General features: G+C 36.5%; 1 protein-coding gene across 1 annotated transcript in view; it reads left to right on the plus strand.

The window, feature by feature from the left end:
• The window catches only part of DNA2 (DNA replication helicase/nuclease 2), a 40,784-nt gene extending 22,224 nt beyond the window's left edge, over positions 1-18,560 (plus strand). The window contains exons 9-21 of the mRNA XM_069460168.1: positions 1,424-1,618; positions 3,807-4,037; positions 6,601-6,717; positions 6,794-6,903; positions 7,455-7,564; positions 8,848-9,072; positions 12,592-12,785; positions 12,877-12,966; positions 13,052-13,256; positions 15,352-15,441; positions 16,394-16,576; positions 17,765-17,911; positions 18,492-18,560. Coding sequence (XP_069316269.1) covers positions 1,424-1,618; positions 3,807-4,037; positions 6,601-6,717; positions 6,794-6,903; positions 7,455-7,564; positions 8,848-9,072; positions 12,592-12,785; positions 12,877-12,966; positions 13,052-13,256; positions 15,352-15,441; positions 16,394-16,576; positions 17,765-17,911; positions 18,492-18,560 — 1,966 coding nt within the window. The remainder of the gene's footprint in view (positions 1-1,423; positions 1,619-3,806; positions 4,038-6,600; positions 6,718-6,793; positions 6,904-7,454; positions 7,565-8,847; positions 9,073-12,591; positions 12,786-12,876; positions 12,967-13,051; positions 13,257-15,351; positions 15,442-16,393; positions 16,577-17,764; positions 17,912-18,491) is intronic.
• The last annotated feature ends 491 nt before the right edge of the window (positions 18,561-19,051 follow it).

A 19,051-nucleotide genomic window follows, 5' to 3' on the forward strand; every position in this document is an offset into this window, starting at 1 on the left:
ATCCCAAGTCTAAAAACTGAAAATCCAAAATGCTCCAAAATGTGCAAATTTTTGAGCACCAACATGATGCTCAAAAGAAGTGCTCATTGCAGCATTTCAGATTTCAAATTTTTGTATTAGGGATTCTCAACCGCTATGCTGCAAATATACCAAAATCTGAAACATTTCTGGTCCCAAGCATTTGAGATAAGGGATGCTCAACCTGTATGGGCATTTTGAATTCAGATTTTCTTAAATGATACTTCAAGACATCTTCCATCTCTTAGTTGCTATTTTAATTTCAGGGCTTTTATAGTTAGATACAGGGAAATTGGTTTTTCCAGGTAGACACTTTGATATGACCCAGTGAATGGGCCTGTCCTATTTATGTGTGGCTGTTTTTCTACACATGGAAATTTTATCAGTTGTCATATGAACAACTGTATATATTTATACTTCATGGGCCAGTGAAAATTCTGAAGGGCCCAAAAAGTAGTTAGATGTAAATACAGACTAGGAAACAACGTCAAATCTGAGCCAAAGTTCTAGTTTGGCCTGAAAATTCATATAAAGTACTTTTTTTTTTTTTTTGGTGAAACAGAATCTCATTCTATTACCCAGGCTAGAGTGCAGTGGCATCATCATAGCTCACTGTAGCCTGAAACTCCTAGGCTCAAGTAATCCTCTTGCCTCAACCTTCTGCGTAGCTAGGACTATAGGCATGCACCATTATGCCTGGCTAATTTTTCTATTTTTTGTATAGACAGGGTCTTGTTATGTTGCTCAGGCTGGTCTTGAACTACTGGCCTCAAGTGGTCCTCCCACTTCAGTCTCCCAAAGTTCTGGGATTACTGGCATAAGCCAGCACACCTAGCCCACATAAAGTACTTTTAAAGTATTCTTTCAAAGGATCTCTTAATTGCAGAGGACTGTGAACCATGTCTTGGCTTGTAGCATGTTTCTTTGAAATCTTATGTTTTATTTTCATTGTTTTGTATGCTCTTCAATAACATGTTTGCTTCTACATTAAAATGTTTTAAGTTAGTATTAACCAAAATCTAAATGATTTTCCATGTTTTTGTGTTTTTGTCCTTAGGTCACATAGCTGAGTGTATTAATTTTTGTGATTTTTGAGAAATACTGTTATACAAAAAGCCAAAACTTGTAGCATATGGGAATGAAGGCTAGAACATACCAAACCAAACTTAAGTTGTTTAGGGGATAGTCACTGAAGGCAAAATAAGGCAGTATGGAGTTTCTTACGCATTTTGTTTTGTAGAAAACTATATGGCTTGTAAAATATTGAAATGGCATTTAAGGAAAAATAGATGCTGTAGTTGTATGTTATAATGGTTATATATGTGTACTTATTTTAGAAATACCTCATTTTATAGCCAGCCAGTGAAATGGTCTATAAACATTTAACTTGGAACTTTATATTTAGAGCAGTTGAACAACACACGGATGACAGTTCAGTCCCAATTGTCATGCTGCCCAAAATAAAAGAAGAAACCCAGCATCTGAAGCTAACACACTTAGAGTATTTCAGACTTTGGTGTCTAATGTTAACCCTGGAGTCACAATCAAAGGATAACAGAAAAAATCACCAAAATATCTGGTTAATGCCTGCTTCAAAAATGTAAGTGGCCCATTTAATACAGTAAAGTTTCAGTATTTTGGATTAGCTAGTGTTATGGAATTTGGAATGCTACTAATACAGGTTATGTAGCATTTTAAAGATTTGTGATTTCATTTATTCATGACAACTCCAGATGGTTGTCAATGAATTATTTCCAAGTAGAGCACCATTTCTATGAATGCTGTGTGCTACAGTCATTGTTAGTTATGTATTTTCTGTAAGTTAAATATGCCTTAAGAAGTCTTATTTTAAAAATGATTAGTAAATACTTATTAGTCAGTGATAACATTATAAAACTTGAATGAATTGTTACGTATTGGTAGAATGCAGATTAATGATGTTTTATGTAATTTTTTAAATGCTAGCATTTAAAAAAAATGAATTTTAATACAGAAAACGAAGACAGCATGTTGCAAATTTATCGTTCAAAGGGGTATCTCTAAGGAAATTAGCATGTTAACACTTTGAGAGGTGAAATGTTACAGCTTGTACACCAAAATTAAAAAATGAAATGGTTACAAGGTAATGCAAGTCAGGGGATCAAAGGTGAAGGGTCACACATTATTAAAAAGAAATCCAAAAGGATGGAACGATGGCTGCATCATGATCTCTGATTAGTATTCCAGTGGTGCCTCTTTGTTGGTGAACTTGAACATTTCGGCAGACGTTCAAGCAGCTTTTTCAGTAAAAGGATTTTTACATGACTACTGTGCTGTTCTCATGATTATCTTCTGGCTTGTTTTAGGCAGCCATTTCCCCTCTGAGGGTCACATCCTCCTCCTCCTCATGACCGGGACCCTTAGTGCACCAATATTAGTATTTTAAAAGTTTGTATTTTCAGTAAGTTTTTGATAGAGATTCAAATTTTCTAAAGGTCAGTGTCATTGTCTTTGTAGAACTCTTTTTTGTTTTTGTTTTTGTTTTTTTTTTTTTGAGGCAGAGTCTCGCTCTGTTGCCCGGGCTGAGTGCTGTGGCATCACCCTAGCTCACAGCAACCTCACTCCTGGGCTCAAGTGATCCTCCTGCCTCAGCCTCACTAGTCTAGTAGCTGGGACTACAGGCATGCACCACCACGCCCGGCTAATTTTTTTCTATTTTTAGTTGTCTAGCTAATTTCTTTTCTATTTTTAGTAGAGACGGGGTCTTACTCTTGCTGGGATCTTGACCTCTTGAGCTCAAGCAATCCTCCCGCCTCGGCCTCCCAGAGTGCTAGGATTACAGGAGTGAGCCGCCACGCCCAGCCCCCGTTTTTAAATGTTATTTGTAAAGTTAGAATTTTGTATATGTTCACATAGTATTTTTCTCAATATAAAATTTAGTTGCTTTGGTTCCATTTTTTTTTCTTTCTAGAATGAATATTAATGATAATGTGACTTTAGAAATAATTGGGTTGTTATTTCCTTAATGTTAGACCTTAACACAAGAAAACATTACAGTAGAGGAATAATTAGAGATAGACGTCATAAGTATAATAAATATGTCAAGTGTATTTGTTAACACTACAGAATTTTTTTTTTTTTTTTGGCGGGGAGAGACAGTCTTGCTCTGTTGCATACAGAGACGTCATCATAGCACATTGCAACCTCAAAGTCCTGGGTTCATGTGCTCCCCCTCCCTCAGCCTCCTGAGGAGCTGGGACTGTAAGCACCTGCCAGGATGCCTGGCTAATTTTTCTGTTTTCAGTAGAGACAGGGTCTTGCTCTTGCTCAGGCTGCTCTTGAAGTCCTGAGCTCAAGTAATCTTCCCTCCTTGGCCTCCCAGAGTGCCAGGATTATAGGTGTGAGCCACCTCTCTCAGCCTTATTTTTTTCACATCACATTTAGGAGAAGATTATTAGGATTTGTCTTTTGTAATGTTATGTGTATCAGCCCAGAAGGTGGGGAATTGTTCAAGGATCAAAGTGCCAATAAAACACCTTGTTCAGAGATGGCAGCCTGTGGGTACAAGTAGGAGAGTGCTCCCTACTACTTTTCTGTAAGTCTGTTGTTGAGAGATTAGTTAAAAATATATAGAGAGAATGTTTATTTAGCATTTCGGACACTTGACTGTAGATTGCGGAAAATGTGAAAATGGCGGACTCAATGTTAGCATTAGTTTTTAGGGATCAGATGGACAATTGTGTGAAAATACAAATACAATACTAACATATGTGATGTAAGTGGAAGTTTTCTCTCTTTGTCCTTCATAGGGAGGAGAGTGGCAACTGCATTGGAAACCTGATTAGAACAAAACATGTAAAGACAGTTGGTGATGGACAGTATTTACATAATTTCCTACGTAAAAATGGTACCATACCTGTCACAAATCTAATGGCAGGTGACAGAATTATTTTAAGTGGAGAAGAGAGACCACTGTTTGCTTTGTCCCGGGGATATGTGAAGGAGATTAACATGACAACAGTAACCTGTTTATTAGACAGGTAATGAAACATTACTTTTTTTGGTAATAGCTTTATCAATAGATAATTCACATAACATACAGTTAATCCATTTAAAGTGTACAATTCAGTGGTTTTTAGTGTATCCACAGAGTTGTGCAGCCATCACCACAATCGATTTTAGAGCATTTTTATCACCCTAAAAAGAAACCCTGTATTCCTTAACCGTCAATTCTCATTTCTTTCCAACTCCCCCAGCCCAAGACAACCACTCATCTACTTTTTGTTTCTATATTTTTGCCTATTCTGAACATTTTGTATAATTGGAATCATATGTGGTCTTTGGGGATTCGCTTTGTTCACTTAGCATACTGTTTTTGAGGTTCATTTTTGTGTCGTAGCACATATCAGTACTTTATTCCTTTTAATGTTGAGATAAAAGTCACATAACATAAAATTGACCATTAATCATTTTAACGTGTATAATTCAGTGGCATTCAGTGGCATCAGTTTAAACACTTAGATTGAAAAAAATCTGTACCTCATTTCTTTTTATGGCTGATGATTGTACGCTATTGTATAGATAGACCACATTTTGCTCATCCATCGCCAGCTGAGGGACATTTGAGTTGTTTCCACTTTTTTGCTGTTACGAATAATGTTGCTATGAACATTCACATACAAATTTTTATGTGGACATATTTTCATTTTCCTTTGTAGTTACTTAGGTGTGGAATAGCTGGGTCATTTGCTAATTTAGTGTTTAACACTTTGAGGAACTACCAAACTGCTAAACTTCTGTTTAGTACATTAGTTAGTACATCGTACTAACTAATAGTACATTAGTACATAGTCCCATAGTGCTAACGTGACCATAATCTTATGTAATTCTCACAACCACATGTACAGGAGGCAGCATAGATACTACCCTGTGTTAGCTATAAGGCTTATTTCTCATTAGCGCTCTGGGCACTCATCATTTTGTTTCCTATTAAAAAAGAAAATGTTTTTTTCCATTCATATTAGAATAGTAGATATAAAAATCTGTGGCAGAGACTAATATCCATATCCCTCTTCTTTCACATTCAGCTAGGCTGTATTGCCCAGCCTTCCTTGCAGGCATGCCTCGCCATTTTTTAATGGATGGAGGTCAGCAATTGAGACTTAGTGACCATAATGGTGAGCCTGAGTAGCCATAATGTCCAGGCTTGTTCCCTACCAACTAGTAATGCTAGTTGAGTCATAACCAACCCTAGGCTGGGTCTCATGATATGGGATTATGAGATACAAAATATTCCTGTCATCTGTTAGGATTCCCTGCAGTCCCTTGCAGTATTTATTTAGTGCCTAGCATGTATTAGGTACTTTGCAAATCCTTGAGGAATTTATGATCTTGTGGGTAGACACTTACACATATTTTCAGTCTAATACGATGTGTTCAAATTGATGAGAATGCAAAGGAGAGGCATTTAACCCAATTTTAGGAAGCTCAGGGAAGGCTTTTTGAAAGAGCTGATTCTGGATCTTCATCCTGTGGATTAATAAATCAGCCTCGTGAAGCAGTGTGAGATGAGTATGCCAGACCAAGTGAGCATGTTGTGCAAAGGCACAATGGTGTAATACAGTATGGAGCATTCGGCAAAGTGCAGGTAATTAAGTATTTCTGGAATGTAAAATACAAGGATGGGATGATTGGAGAGGCCAGTTCATAGAAGGTCTTACATACCATGTTAAGAAGTTTTGATTTTATTTATTCAGATGTGTTGAAGGGTTTTAAACGGAAGAATGTATAGTACTTGGATTTGCATTTTTTCTGTGGATACCTTATGAAGAATTGAATTAATTAATGGAGACAAAACTGAAAGCCGAGAACAGAAAGCTGTTGTAGTGGCCCAAGAGAGAGGCAATGAAGGCAAAGTAGTGTTGGCAGAGAGGACAGGATGACTTTGTTAAGTATTTAGAAAGTCAAATTATCTGGCATTTGGATACTGATGAGATGTGTGGGTTGGGAAGAAGGTGAGGGAGAGGGAAGGTTCAAGACAGCAGTGTAGATCCTGAAGCTTAGATGAGGAACTGTGGGTAGGGGAGGAGTGTGAGGTCAGGCCTGAAGATGTAGATTTGGGATTTGGAGCCACATGAGGGCTTGGGACCATAGGGAAAGTGAGAAAGAGCAGTACCGTGGACCAGGGTAGGGACTAGGAAACACTAGGGCTTAAGGGGCAGATAGAGTAGTGGGAGAAGGCAGTAGGAAAGAGACCTGTATTCCAGTCTGGAGGAGGGAGTAGGGGAGGGGCCATGTGCTCAGGTTCCCTCTTGGGAGTGGTGAGCCATGTTAGACTGCAAGGTCACCTGAATTTTCAGCAAATGTTAGAGGTTCCTGATTATTAATTGCTTTGATTTTGGTGCCTTGTGCTCTCCTCTTCCCCCTTTTCCCACCAATCCAGGGCCTCATGCTTTGTCTTTGATTGGCAAGTGTGACTGAGAGGCTGGTGTCCATTTTAATAGCTATTCTGGCCTATTTACTCTTTTAGCAGATAGCAGTATGTTTCTCATATAGACTACGAGAAGTGAAAAGCATTCGTGTGTATTTGTTTTGCTGTTACAGGAACTTGTCGATACTCCCAGAATCAACTTTGCTCAGATTAGACCAGGAAGAGAAAAATTGTGATATAGATACTCCACTAGGAAATCTTTCTAAATTGATGGAAAACACAAATGTCAGGTTTGTAACAATGAATGAATCTGAATTTCACCCTGCTTTTTAAAGGAATATTACTAAAAGTATTTTTTCTTTTCAGCAAAAAACTTCGAGATTTAATCATTGACTTTCGTGAACCTCAGTTTATATCGTACCTTAGTTCTGTTCTTCCACATGATGCAAAGGATACAGTTGCCTGCATTCTAAAGGGTATGCTGTAGTCAGCATGTCAGCTTTGATTACTTTTTCTTGGTTCTATTTAATTTAAACTATAGTATGATATCTTAATAATTGTTTAGAATTTGCAATTATAATGTTCAGACCGAGACTCTTTGGAAGTAGTTTATATATTCTTTAATGTCACTGTCACATTTTTTTTTACTTTGTTTTTTTTTTTTTTTAGACAGAGTCTCACTCTGTTGCCCAGGCTAGAGTGAGTGCCGTGGCGTCAGCCTAGCTCACAGCAACCTCAAACTCCTGGGCTCAAGTGATCCTCCTGTCTCAGCCTCCCGAGTAGCTGGGACTACAGGCATGCACCACCATGCCCGGCTAATTTTTTCTATATATATATTTTTAGCTGTCCATATAATTTCTTTCTATTTTTAGTAGAGATGGGGTCTCGCTCTTGCTCAGGCTGGGATTTTTTTTTACTTTGAAAAGATGTATTGAAGAACAGACTGGGATAGAGACTGGCTTTCTCATAAAATAGTTGATTTGTTCATTGAAATTCTTTTTCCTGTTATTTTTTAATTTAAATGTAGGTTTGAACAAGCCTCAGAGGCAAGCAATGAAAAAGGTACTTCTTTCAAAAGACTACACACTCATCGTGGGTATGCCTGGGACAGGAAAAACAACTACAATATGTACTCTTGTAAGGTTATTATTCTTTTGCTTAGAAACTAAATAAATATTTATTTATTTATTTATTTATTTTTGAGACAGAGTCTCGCTCTGTTGCCCGGGCTAGAATGAGTGCCGTGGCATCAGCCTAGCTCACAGCAACCTCAAACTCCTGGGCTTAAGCGATCCTACTGCCTCAGCCTCCCGAGTAGCTGGGACTACAGGCATGCGCCACCATGCCCGGCTAATTTTTTTTTTTTTTTTTTTTTTGTATATATATATTTTAGTTGTCCATATAATTTCTTTCTATTTTTAGTAGAGACGGGGTCTCACTCTTGCTCAGGCTGGTCTCAAACTCCTGACCTCGAGCGATCCACCCGCCTCGGCCTCCCAATAAATATTTATTAATACATCAGCTTCTCTAAAATATTTACATCAGTTCAGAGGATATGATATTTGATATCAAAAAGGCTGAATTTTAATTCAAAATGTTTTTATTTCAACTAAACTTTTTAGAATGACATGAGACTTAGTAAAGCTGAATCACAAATAGTTGTAGTCATGTTATAGATTTCTTGCATTCAGATTTTTCAAAGGTCTCTTTCCATAAGTAGTATGTGATATGTATCACTGTATGTTTTATGATAAATGATTTAGAGATGGTTGAAATAGATTTTTCTTGGATTTTTTTTTCATGTCAGTACATTTCTTTTCTTTTTTTGAGACAGAGTCTTGCTCTGTTGCCTGGGCTAGAGTGCCGTGGCATCGTCACAGCTCCCTCCAACTCATGGGCTCAAGCGATCCTCCTGCCTCAGCCTCCCAAGTAGCTGGGACTACAGGCATGCGCCACCATGCCTGGCTAATTTTTTCTATTGTTAGATGGGGTCTTGCTCTTGCTCAGGCTGGTTTCAAGTTACTGACGTCAAGTGATCTTCCCACCTCGGCCTCCCAGAGTGCTGGGATTACAGGTGTGAGCCACCATGCCTGGCCTCATGTCAGTAAATTTCTAAGCAGTCTTAGAATAATCATGATGATGGCAGCAAATACTTTTTGACACTGTGTGCCAGACATTATTAAAAGTTTACAAGTATTCAATTTTATTATCATTTATAATGTATTATAAACATCATTAGTAACAATAATACTATGTAATTTTTATAATATATTTTGGCTTTATAATTTTTTTTTAAAGTTACTTGGCTCAGCTCTTAGGTATGCTTCCTGTTAAGTTTTTAAATTTTGTTTGGAAAATATAAGTATGTTAAAAATTACCTGGAATTAAAAGTAATGCTGTTTTTCTTTATCCATTATTAGGTAAGAATCCTCTATGCCTGTGGTTTCAGTGTTCTATTGACGAGCTATACACACTCTGCTGTTGACAATATTCTTTTGAAGTTAGCTAAGTTTAAAATAGGATTTTTGCGTTTGGGTCAGACTCAGAAGGTTCATCCAGATATCCAGAAATTTACAGAGGAGGAAATTTGCAGATCAAAGTCCATTAAATCCTTAGCTCTGCTAGAAGAACTCTATGATAGTCAAGTAAGTACAATTATTTTATAATAATATTGACAGTAATTTCTATAGCCAGAATGAGAGGAGGAACTATACTCTGGGAAATTTATTCTTTTTTTTTTTTTTTTTTTTGAGACAGAGTCTCACTTTGTTGCCCAGGCTAGAGTGAGTGCCGTGGCGTCAGCCTAGCTCACAGCAACCTCAAACTCCTGGGCTCAAGGGATCCTCCTGTCTCAGCCTCCCGAGTAGTTGGGACTACAGGCACGCACCACCATGCCCGGCTAATTTTTTCTATATATATTTTTAGCTGTCCATATAATTTCTTTCTATTTTTTAGTAGAGATGGGGTCTCGCTCTTGCTCAGGCTGGTCTCGAACTCCTGAGCTCAAACGATCCGCCCACCTCGGCCTCCCAGAGTGCTAGGATTACAGGCGTGAGCCACCACGCCCGGCCAGGGAAATTTATTCTTATTGACCACATTTGTACCTGATTAATTTACATATGCCACAGGACCAGTTTATTAATTTATAGTTTGCTGTTTCCTTCTGAACTGAAATGAGCTTTTTGGTTTATTATTCAGAGCTCCCTTCTTCTAGTTTGAGATATCCTAGAAAACTGCTAATAATTAGGATATTTTAGTGAATTTGAATCAGAAGCAACAGTACTTAACAGTCTTATGGTAAATATTTCTAGGCTTTTATATAGACTCTAATTCTTATTTTATTTTTGTTTAATGTCTACTTTTACTGAAAATCTTAAATGATTTATTTAAAGGGACGGACTCTATGTTGCCCAGGCTGGCCTTGAACTCCCAGGCTCAAGTGATTCTCTGGCTCAGCCTCCCAAGTAGCTAAGACTGCAAGTGTGTGCCATGGTGCCTAGCTTAACTGATGTTTTTGTCTTTAAAAATTTACCTAAAATTTAAATTAGATTTAATAGGCTATTCTTCCAAATCCTTTGTCTGATACTAACATGTTTTTGTCTACTATCTATACCAATTATTGATAAATTTTGAAGTGGCCAAGACGTATGTCTGGTTGTCTGTTTAAATTAAACTTTCTATTTTGAGATAATTATAGATTCACATGCAGTTATAAGAAATAATAGCCAGATCCTGTGTACCCTTATCCAGTGGTAACATCTTGTAAGTCTGTACTACAAATATGACGGCCAGGATATTGACATTGATAAAATGTTCTATTACCACAAGATCCTTCATGTTGCACTTTTACATTTGTACCCACTTCTCTCCTGCCCTGCTCACTCCTTTATCCCTGGCAACCACGAATATGTTCTCCATTTCTGTAATTTTGTCATTCAAGAATGCTATATAAATGTAGTCATACAGTATGTAACCTTTTGGGATTGGCATTTTTCACTCAGCCTAATTCCCTGGAGATTCACCCAGATTGTGGTACGTATTAATGGTTTGTTCTTTTTTCTTTTATATTTATTTTTTTGTCCCCCATGTTCAACCAATGTCCTTTTTTATTGCTGAGTATTGTTCCATAGTATGGATATACTACAGTGTGTTTATTCATTAACCCATTAAAAATCTGAGTTGTTCCCAGTATTTATTTATTTATTTATTCATTCATTCCCTCCCTCTCTCTGTCCCTCCCTCCCAGGAGGCTGAGGCTGGAGGATCACTTGAGCCCACGAATTCTAGTCCAGCTTGAGCAACATAGTAAGATCTCATCTCTAAAAAAAATAAAAAATACACAATCAATTGAGCATATTTGTGTGGTGCTGAAATGCTCAACAAAATACTAGCAAGCCAAATTCAGCAATATGTAAAAAGGATTATATACCATAACCAAGTGGGATTTAGTCCCATAAGTCAAGGACCATTCAACCTATGAAAATCAATCTAATACTCCATCATTTTGCTTTCAACATACCTATATGATTATATTTGAAGGGAGTTCCTTTTAGATGGCATATAGCTGGATATGTTTTTTTAATCTACCAATTGCTGTCTTTTAATTGGCGTTTTTAAACCATTTACATTTATCATAATTATTGATATATATTAGGGCTTAAGTCTGCTACTTTATTTTTTATTTTCTGTTCTCTGTTCTTTGTTCTCTATTTTCTATTTCCTGCCTTCCTATGGATTGTGTCAACATTTTTTAAAATTCCATTTTAATTTATCTGTGGTTTTCAGGATATCTCTTTAAGTAGCTTTTTTACTGGTTGCTCTGTAGCTCTAGGTATCGTATTATATATACATCACAGTGTACTGGTTTCGTCATTTTGCCAGTTCAAGTGAAGTGAGAAAACTTACCTCCATTAATGTCTCTTTACCCTCCCTTGTTTATAATTGTCTTAAATTAGTTTAACTTTAGAATTACATCATATAGTATTATAATTTTTGCTTCAGCCATCAAACATAATTTTGAGAAGGAAACCCTATTGTATTATTCCATATGTTTGCTTATTGTGTTCTTTTTTCCCTCCTGATGTTCCAAATTTCCTTCTTTTATCATTTCCTTTCTGTTTAGAGAACTTTATCAATTTTTTTTTTAGTAAAAATAATATAGATCAAACTTTTTCTCTTTCTTTCTTTTTTTCTTTTTTTTTTTTTTTGAGACAGAGTCTATCTTTTTTGCCTAGGCTGGAGTGCAATAGTGTGATTGTAGCTCACTGTAAGTAACCTCAAACTCCTGGGGTCAAGCAATTCTCCTACCTCAGTCTCCCCAGTAGCTGGGACTACAAGCACACACTACCACACATGTCTAATTATTTTGTAGAGACAGGACCTCGCTGTGTTGCCAAGGCTGGTCTTGAACTGGCATCAAGTGATCTCCCACCTCTGCCTCCCCAACCTGGGTATCAATTCTTTTAGAGTGGTAGGTCAGGTGGCAACAGATTCTCTTCGTTTTCCTTCAGTGTGAAAAGTCTTGAATTTTCTCCTTATTCCTGAAGGATAGTTTTACCATGTACGGGATTCTAGGTTAACAGGTTCTTGAAAAATGTTCTGTTACTTCCTTCTGGCTACCATGGTTTCTGATGAGAAATACACAGTCACTCAAATTCATAAATTTTTCCCCTATTGCAAAATATTGTTTTCTTTGGCTCCTTTCAAGATTTTTTTCCCTTTAGTTTTTAGAATTTTAATTATGATGTATTTTGTAGTAGATGTTTTTGCTTTATTCTATTTGGGGTTCTCTCAGCTTATCCTATCTATAAATTTAATGTCTCTTGCTAAACGTGGGGAACCTTTAGCTGTTGTTTCTTTTTCTTTCTTTCTTTTTTTTTTTGAAACAGAGTCTTGCTCTGTAATGCCTGTAATCCCAGCTACTTGGGAGGCTGAGGCAGGAGGATCGCTTGAGCCTAGGAAGTTGAGGTTGCAGTGAGCTATGATTACACAACTGTACTCTAGCCTAGGTGACAGAGAGGCCCCACTCAAAAATAATAATATTGGAGGATTCCTGATGCTAGGGGACAAAAAACTTTCTTTGATCTTTTAATTTCAAAAATTGGAAAAACAAAACTGCATTTCTTTTACATACTAAATAACCTATTTATTTTCTTTGTTTTTAGCTTATAGTTGCAACAACATGTATGGGAATAAATCATCCAATATTTTCCCGTAAAACTTTTGATTTTTGTATCGTGGATGAAGCCTCTCAAATTAGCCAACCAATTTGCCTGGGGCCACTTTTTTTTTCTCGGAGATTTGTATTGGTGGGGGATCATCAGCAGCTTCCTCCCTTGGTGCTAAACCGAGAAGCAAGGTGGGTGGACATTTAGTTTTCAGTTCCAACTGGATTCTTTTTAAGGGATACTTTTAGTACATTGATAAGCCTGAATTTGATTTGTTGACAGAGCTCTTGGCATGACCGAAAGCTTATTCAAGAGGCTGGAGCAGAATAAGAATGCTGTTGTACAATTAACTGTGCAGTACAGAATGAACAGGTATTTGTAACAGGATTAGCTATGAGTGATTTTCATGTTTGTTTTCATCTACAAAAACTAAAATTATTTTTTGTAATTCCCTTAGTAAAATTATGTCCTTAAGTAATAAGCTGACCTATGAGGGAAAGCTGGAGTGTGGATCAGAGAAAGTGGCCAATGCAGTTGTACACCTCCCTAACTTTAAAGATGTTAAGCTGGAACTGGAATTTTATGCAGATTATTCTGATAATCCTTGGCTGATTGGAGTATTTGAGCCAAACAATCCTGTTTGTTTTCTTAATACTGAAAAGGTAAAAAAAAATTTTTTTCTTTAGTTTTCTCCTTTTGCCCTACTATTTACATTTCTCAGTTTGCATTAGTTTATGCTCCCTTAAAGCTTATTCAGTTAAAAGGCCAAACCAGTGAACTTCTCGTACTTCAACACAAAAGAGTCTTTTCTTTTTATAGGCCTAATATCTTTTGGAGGAGGTTTATTCTGGGGGCTGGTAGACGTCAAAATTGACTTTTTTTTTTTTTTTTTTTTTTGTTGAGACAGAGTCTCACTTTGTTGCCCAGGCTAGAGTGAGTGCCGTGGCGTCAGCTTAGCTCACAGCAACCTCAAACTCCTGGGCTTAAGCGATCCTACTGCCTCAGCCTCCCGAGTAGCTGGGACTACAGGCATGCGCCACTATGCCCGGCTAATTTTTTCTATATAGATTTTTAGGTGTCCATATAATGTCTTTCTATTTTTAGTAGAGACGGGGTCTCGCTCAGGCTGGTCTCGAACTCCTGACCTTGAGCAATCCACCCTCCTTGGCCTCCCAGAGTGCTAGGATTACAGGCGTGAGCCACCGCGCCCGGCCAAAATTGACTTTTGAAGAAGGAAGGTGACAAAGTCAACTCAAGGGTATAACTATATTTCCTAGAAAAGAAAATGGCACTGATACTATCAAAGGGCTGGATTTACATGTGGCCAGAAGATATAATAAATTGATATCCTTTTAAAGACTTTTAAAAATAGGCTTTATTTTTTAGAGCAGTTTTAGGTTCACAGGAAAATTAAGTGGAAGATGCAAAGATTTCCCATATACTCCTGCCCCCACATATACACAGAAAGACCTTTTTACAAACCTGTCATTAAAGAAAAAAACTTCATGAGGACTTTAAATGACTTCCTACGGTTTGCTTTATATAGTGCTTCTCAGCATTGAGTTGAAGGTCTTTACATAAGTTTAAATAAAAATATAGCAACCAATTATGTGCATACATATTACTTTAAAATAATTATGTCTTTTTTTAAGATAGGTGGAGCCAGCTGGTTGTTTAAAATAGGGCCTTGCTACATGTCTTTGATAGAATTTTCATCTCTTAGGTACTGCGCTTAGCAATTCAGGTTCAAGAATTTGATTTTATCTTAACACTTAGAGGCAGGCAGCCTCTGGGAAATTTATTCAGATAAACTGATTTCACAAATGACTGCTTTCATAAACCTCGATTTCAGTTTATTTATTGTAATTTACAATTATTTACCTTACCAGCGATTGCTCACATTCTTTGTTATTCAAGTTTCCTCTTTTATCAGGGTTTCAAATAGTATGTGTTAAAAATTATCAAGGTTTCTGGCTGGGCGAGGAGGTGGCTCGTGCCTGTAATCCTAGCACTCTGGGAGGCAATGGAGGGAGGATTGCTTGAGCTCTGGAGTTCAAGACCAGCCTGAACAAGAGCAAGACAACTGTCTCTACTAAAATAGAAAAAATTAGCTGGGTGTGGTGGCAAGTGCATGTAGTCCTAGCTACTTGGGACTTGGTAGTGGAAGGATCACTTGAGCCCAGGAGTTTGAGGTTGCAGTGAGCTATGATAACCCCACTCTACCCACGTGACAGAGTGAGACTCCATCTCAAAAAAAAATATATCAAGGTTTCTCAGAGATGATATTGGAGTAAAGTAGTCCTTGGACAGTTTTAGCAGGTATGGTAGCAGTTTTATTTGCCCCTTTTTTTGTATAAAAGGGGGCAAGAAAATGGAAAGAGCACAGACAGCAGAGCAGATCGAAGTTTGAATCATAGTGCCACAGTTTATTGTGAGGCGTGGGCAAGTTACTTATCTTTTCTGTGATTGATTCCTATATAATGGGGGATAACAAAGTAAAGTACGTGAAGCTCAGCGTGTGGACAGCTTTCCTAGGTATTTTTAGCTCCAACCTGTAGCGTGTTTAAGATGGGCTGGCTCTGTGTGGCTTTCTGAAAGTGACTAATATTCATTTTTGTTGATTCTTTCACCTTCAACTTTTAAGAAGATATTTTCATCTGTCTCCAAATCTGGTAGTACAGTCTCTGTGGCTGCCAGTGCACTTACAGTACTCTTAACTTACTGTGTTATAAACAGACTACATATTTTTCTACTTAGCTTCCAGCACCAGAACAAGTTGAAAAAGGAGGTGTGAGCAATATAACAGAAGCCAAACTCATAGTTTTCCTGACCTCAATTTTTATTAAGGTAATTTAAAATTATTTCAAGGCTAACAAATATTAAGGTGCAGAGTAGTGGCATATTAGACTAAGAAACTTATGATCAGGCATTAACCCTTGTTTATTAAGATGAGGGGACTGAAGGCTGATTGTTTTTGAGAAAATTCATCTAAAACATGTAATGTTTTATAATGGCATTGGAGTTTTCATTTAGGATAATTTTGTGATGTCATAATTGTGTCAATACTGTGCTGTGGGCCGGGCGCGGTGGCTCACGCCTGTAATCCTAGCACTCTGGGAGGCCGAGGCGGGTGGATCGCTCAAGGTCAGGAGTTCGAGACCAGCCTGAGCAAGAGCGAGACCCTGTCTCTACTAAAAATAGAAAGAAATTATCTGGCCAACTAAAATATATATATAGAAAAAATTAGCCGGGCATGGTGGCGCATGCCTGTAGTCCCAGCTACTCGGGAGGCTGAGGCAGTAGGATCGTGTAAGCCCAGGAGTCTGAGGTTGCTGTGAGCTAGGCTGACGCCACGGCACTCACTCTAGCCCAGGCAACAGAGCGAGACTCTGTCTCAAAAAAAAAAATAAATAAATAAATAAATAAATAAAAATACTGTGCTGTGATCACTATGATTGGGGATTGGAAACTTTTCTATGTAAGGGATAGCAGAAAGTGAAATGTATTTCTTTGTACTTTTTTGCGTGTGGCAGCACTGTTGTAGTGGCATACAGACTCTTATGCTGCCGTGAACCTCTAAAAATTAAGGAAACAATGTCTGAGGAATTATTTCATCATGGGAAATATGGACATAAATTTAGAGCAAATTCAATAATTGTATTTCATCCTTGAGATAGGAACATCTGTTATAAACATCAGTTGGTTACATAATGTAAACATTTAATTTAGAAAGTTCAGAAAAGCTTAAATAACTGAAAATCAGGATTTTTCATTTTAAATTGTGTCATTTTCTGTTTAGGCTGGATCTAATCCCTCTGATATTGGCATCATTGCACCATACAGGCAGCAGTTAAAGATCATCAATGATTTATTGGCACATTCTTCAATTGGGATGGTCGAAGTTAATACAGTAGACAAATATCAAGGAAGAGACAAAAGTATTATCCTAGTATCTTTTGTTAGAAGTAATAAGGATGGAACTGTGAGTTAATTATATTTGGTACTAATTCTTTTGGGGCATTTTTCTCTCTATTAAAATTATGGTATTAAAAAACAAAAGTTACCATCTTAACCATTTTTTAGTGTATAGTTCAGTAGTGTTAAGTATATTCCCTCTGTTGTTCAACAGATCTCCTAACTTTATTTCACAAATCTAAACTCTATACTCATGATCAACTACCAATATCTCTCTCCCCCTATTCCCTGTAACCACCATTCTACTTTCTGTCTCTAAGAATTTGCCTACTCTGGGTACCTCATATCAGTGGAATCATACAGTATTTGTCTTTTTGTGACTAGCTTATTTCACTTAGCCAACTACTTCATCCATGTTGTAGCATGTGACAGGATTTCCTTCCTTTTAGGGCTGAATAATATTCCTTTATCTGTATATACCACGTTTTATTTATCCATTCATCCATCAGTGGACATTTGGGTTCCTTCCAAAACCTCTTGGCTGTTGTTTGAAACATTTTAAAAGGCTTTCTTCATATACTTTGAAATTTATAGATAATTCTAGGTCTTATTTTTTTTTTTTTTGCATTTTTACCTCTCCTTAATTCATTTTTTCTCAACTATATAACATATACTTATGGTTTTAAAATATACATAATAAAAAGTCTCCTTCCTACTCCCTCAGCTACTCAGTTCTTACCTCATAGATAATTACATTTTGGGGTGTTTTTTTGGGGGAGTAACCTTCTAGACAATGTACACACTATTCTGGGCTTTGCTTTTTTACTTAATAAAAGAGCTTGGAGATCTTTCTATATGAGTACACAGAGGGAGGTTTCATTCTCTTCTCATAGTTGAATGGTTGTGCATTGTGTCAGTATATTTAACCACTTCCCTGAATCTTTTACTATTACAGTTTTTTATTACTATTACAAATAATGATACAATGAGCGGAGATAGCTCCAGTTCTTTATTTTTATTATATGTATTTAACAATTTTAAATTATGGCCAGGGTATCATAACAAAATATTTGAAGTTGGCATCGTGGGTAAATTTTTCCAACTGCTTATAATTTTAAATGTGTTGATGAACCTTTTTTGTAATCTGTGTTTCAAAAGTAGCAAAATAGTTCAAGACAAATGGTGTTTTTGTCATAAAAAACTCAAATACATATTATAAGAAAACTCAAATAATTGAAAATTGTATTTCTTACAGCTTGGTGAACTCTTGAAAGATTGGCGACGTCTTAATGTTGCTATAACCAGAGCCAAACATAAACTGATTCTCCTGGGGTGCGTGCCCTCACTAAACTGCTATCCTCCTTTGGAGAAGCTCTTTTATCATTTAAACTCAGAAAAATTAATATCCTTTTTGTTCTGTGTATGGTCAGATTTGATTGAGCTACTGTGGGTGCTTTATTTATATACCTGTCTTGTGTTTCCATTGGTATATTTCAAAGATCTGATTCCACAAAAGAAAGAGAAAACAATTCACAGGAAGTAATGTTAGATGAAAATGAAATAATGAAGGTGATAGGGAAGGATAGTTTGTGAAGTAAGAAAGGGGAAAAAAGGGAGTTGATCTGTTGCCCTAGAATGAGCACACATAGGAAAATTGGTTATTCCTTCTGGCTTCTCTCACCCCCAATTTATATAGCCTTTTTTAAAAAATCCAGGACAAATGATTATCATATTAAAATAGAGAATTATTTCTTACAGATTATTTTTAAAATAGATAATTAAAAAAAAACTTATATGAAGGTCTTAGGCTAAGATATATAAATCTTATTACTTAAGTGCATAATTGTCCATAGAATGCCATAAAGATCTTTAATTTTTTTTTGCAGTCCTGTAAACCAAATTACAAAATGTTAAATAATGTCATAAATGTTTCTGTGCAGTTCCATATTGTGTTAATATATGTCTTCCTTAATTTATTTTACATCATTGATCTTCCATCAAGAGAACATGAAAGTCTTTGTTACATATTGGGTGATTTTCCAAGAGGATAAAGCACTGTTTTCCTTGCCCTTTCATACAAGGGCAGTATCTCCTCTAGCTAGTGCCTGTGGTTTGTATTTTGTTTGCTATAAAAGTAGTGCCTGGTTAGACTGTGAAGATAACTTTTATCTGAAGGGTACAAAATGAAGTAAATGTACTCTGTTCAGAGTTTGGTTTTTGTTTTTAATTTTTTTTTGTTATAATCTTGTTAAAATATAAAATTCTGTCAACATACAAAATTTTACAGAGTATTTTTTAAAGTACAGGTGTACCCAAAACTGTGAAAAGTCTAAATTTATAGGTGTTATACTACATGTATTTTTGTATGACCCAGAAAAAGAGTTTGATAAATTTTTTACCAGCTTTAAAGACAGATTAACTTTTGGGTCTGAGCTTTTAAAATCTTAAGTCCAAAATTTCAGGACTAATTTGATTTTATAGATGTTATCATAAGAACTTTATTTGAAAGACTGGATAAAGAGAGTTGTTTTGTTTTCATCAT

This window comes from Eulemur rufifrons, chromosome 28 (assembly GCF_041146395.1).
Source record: "Eulemur rufifrons isolate Redbay chromosome 28, OSU_ERuf_1, whole genome shotgun sequence".
In the NCBI taxonomy this organism is placed as follows: domain Eukaryota; kingdom Metazoa; phylum Chordata; class Mammalia; order Primates; family Lemuridae; genus Eulemur; species Eulemur rufifrons.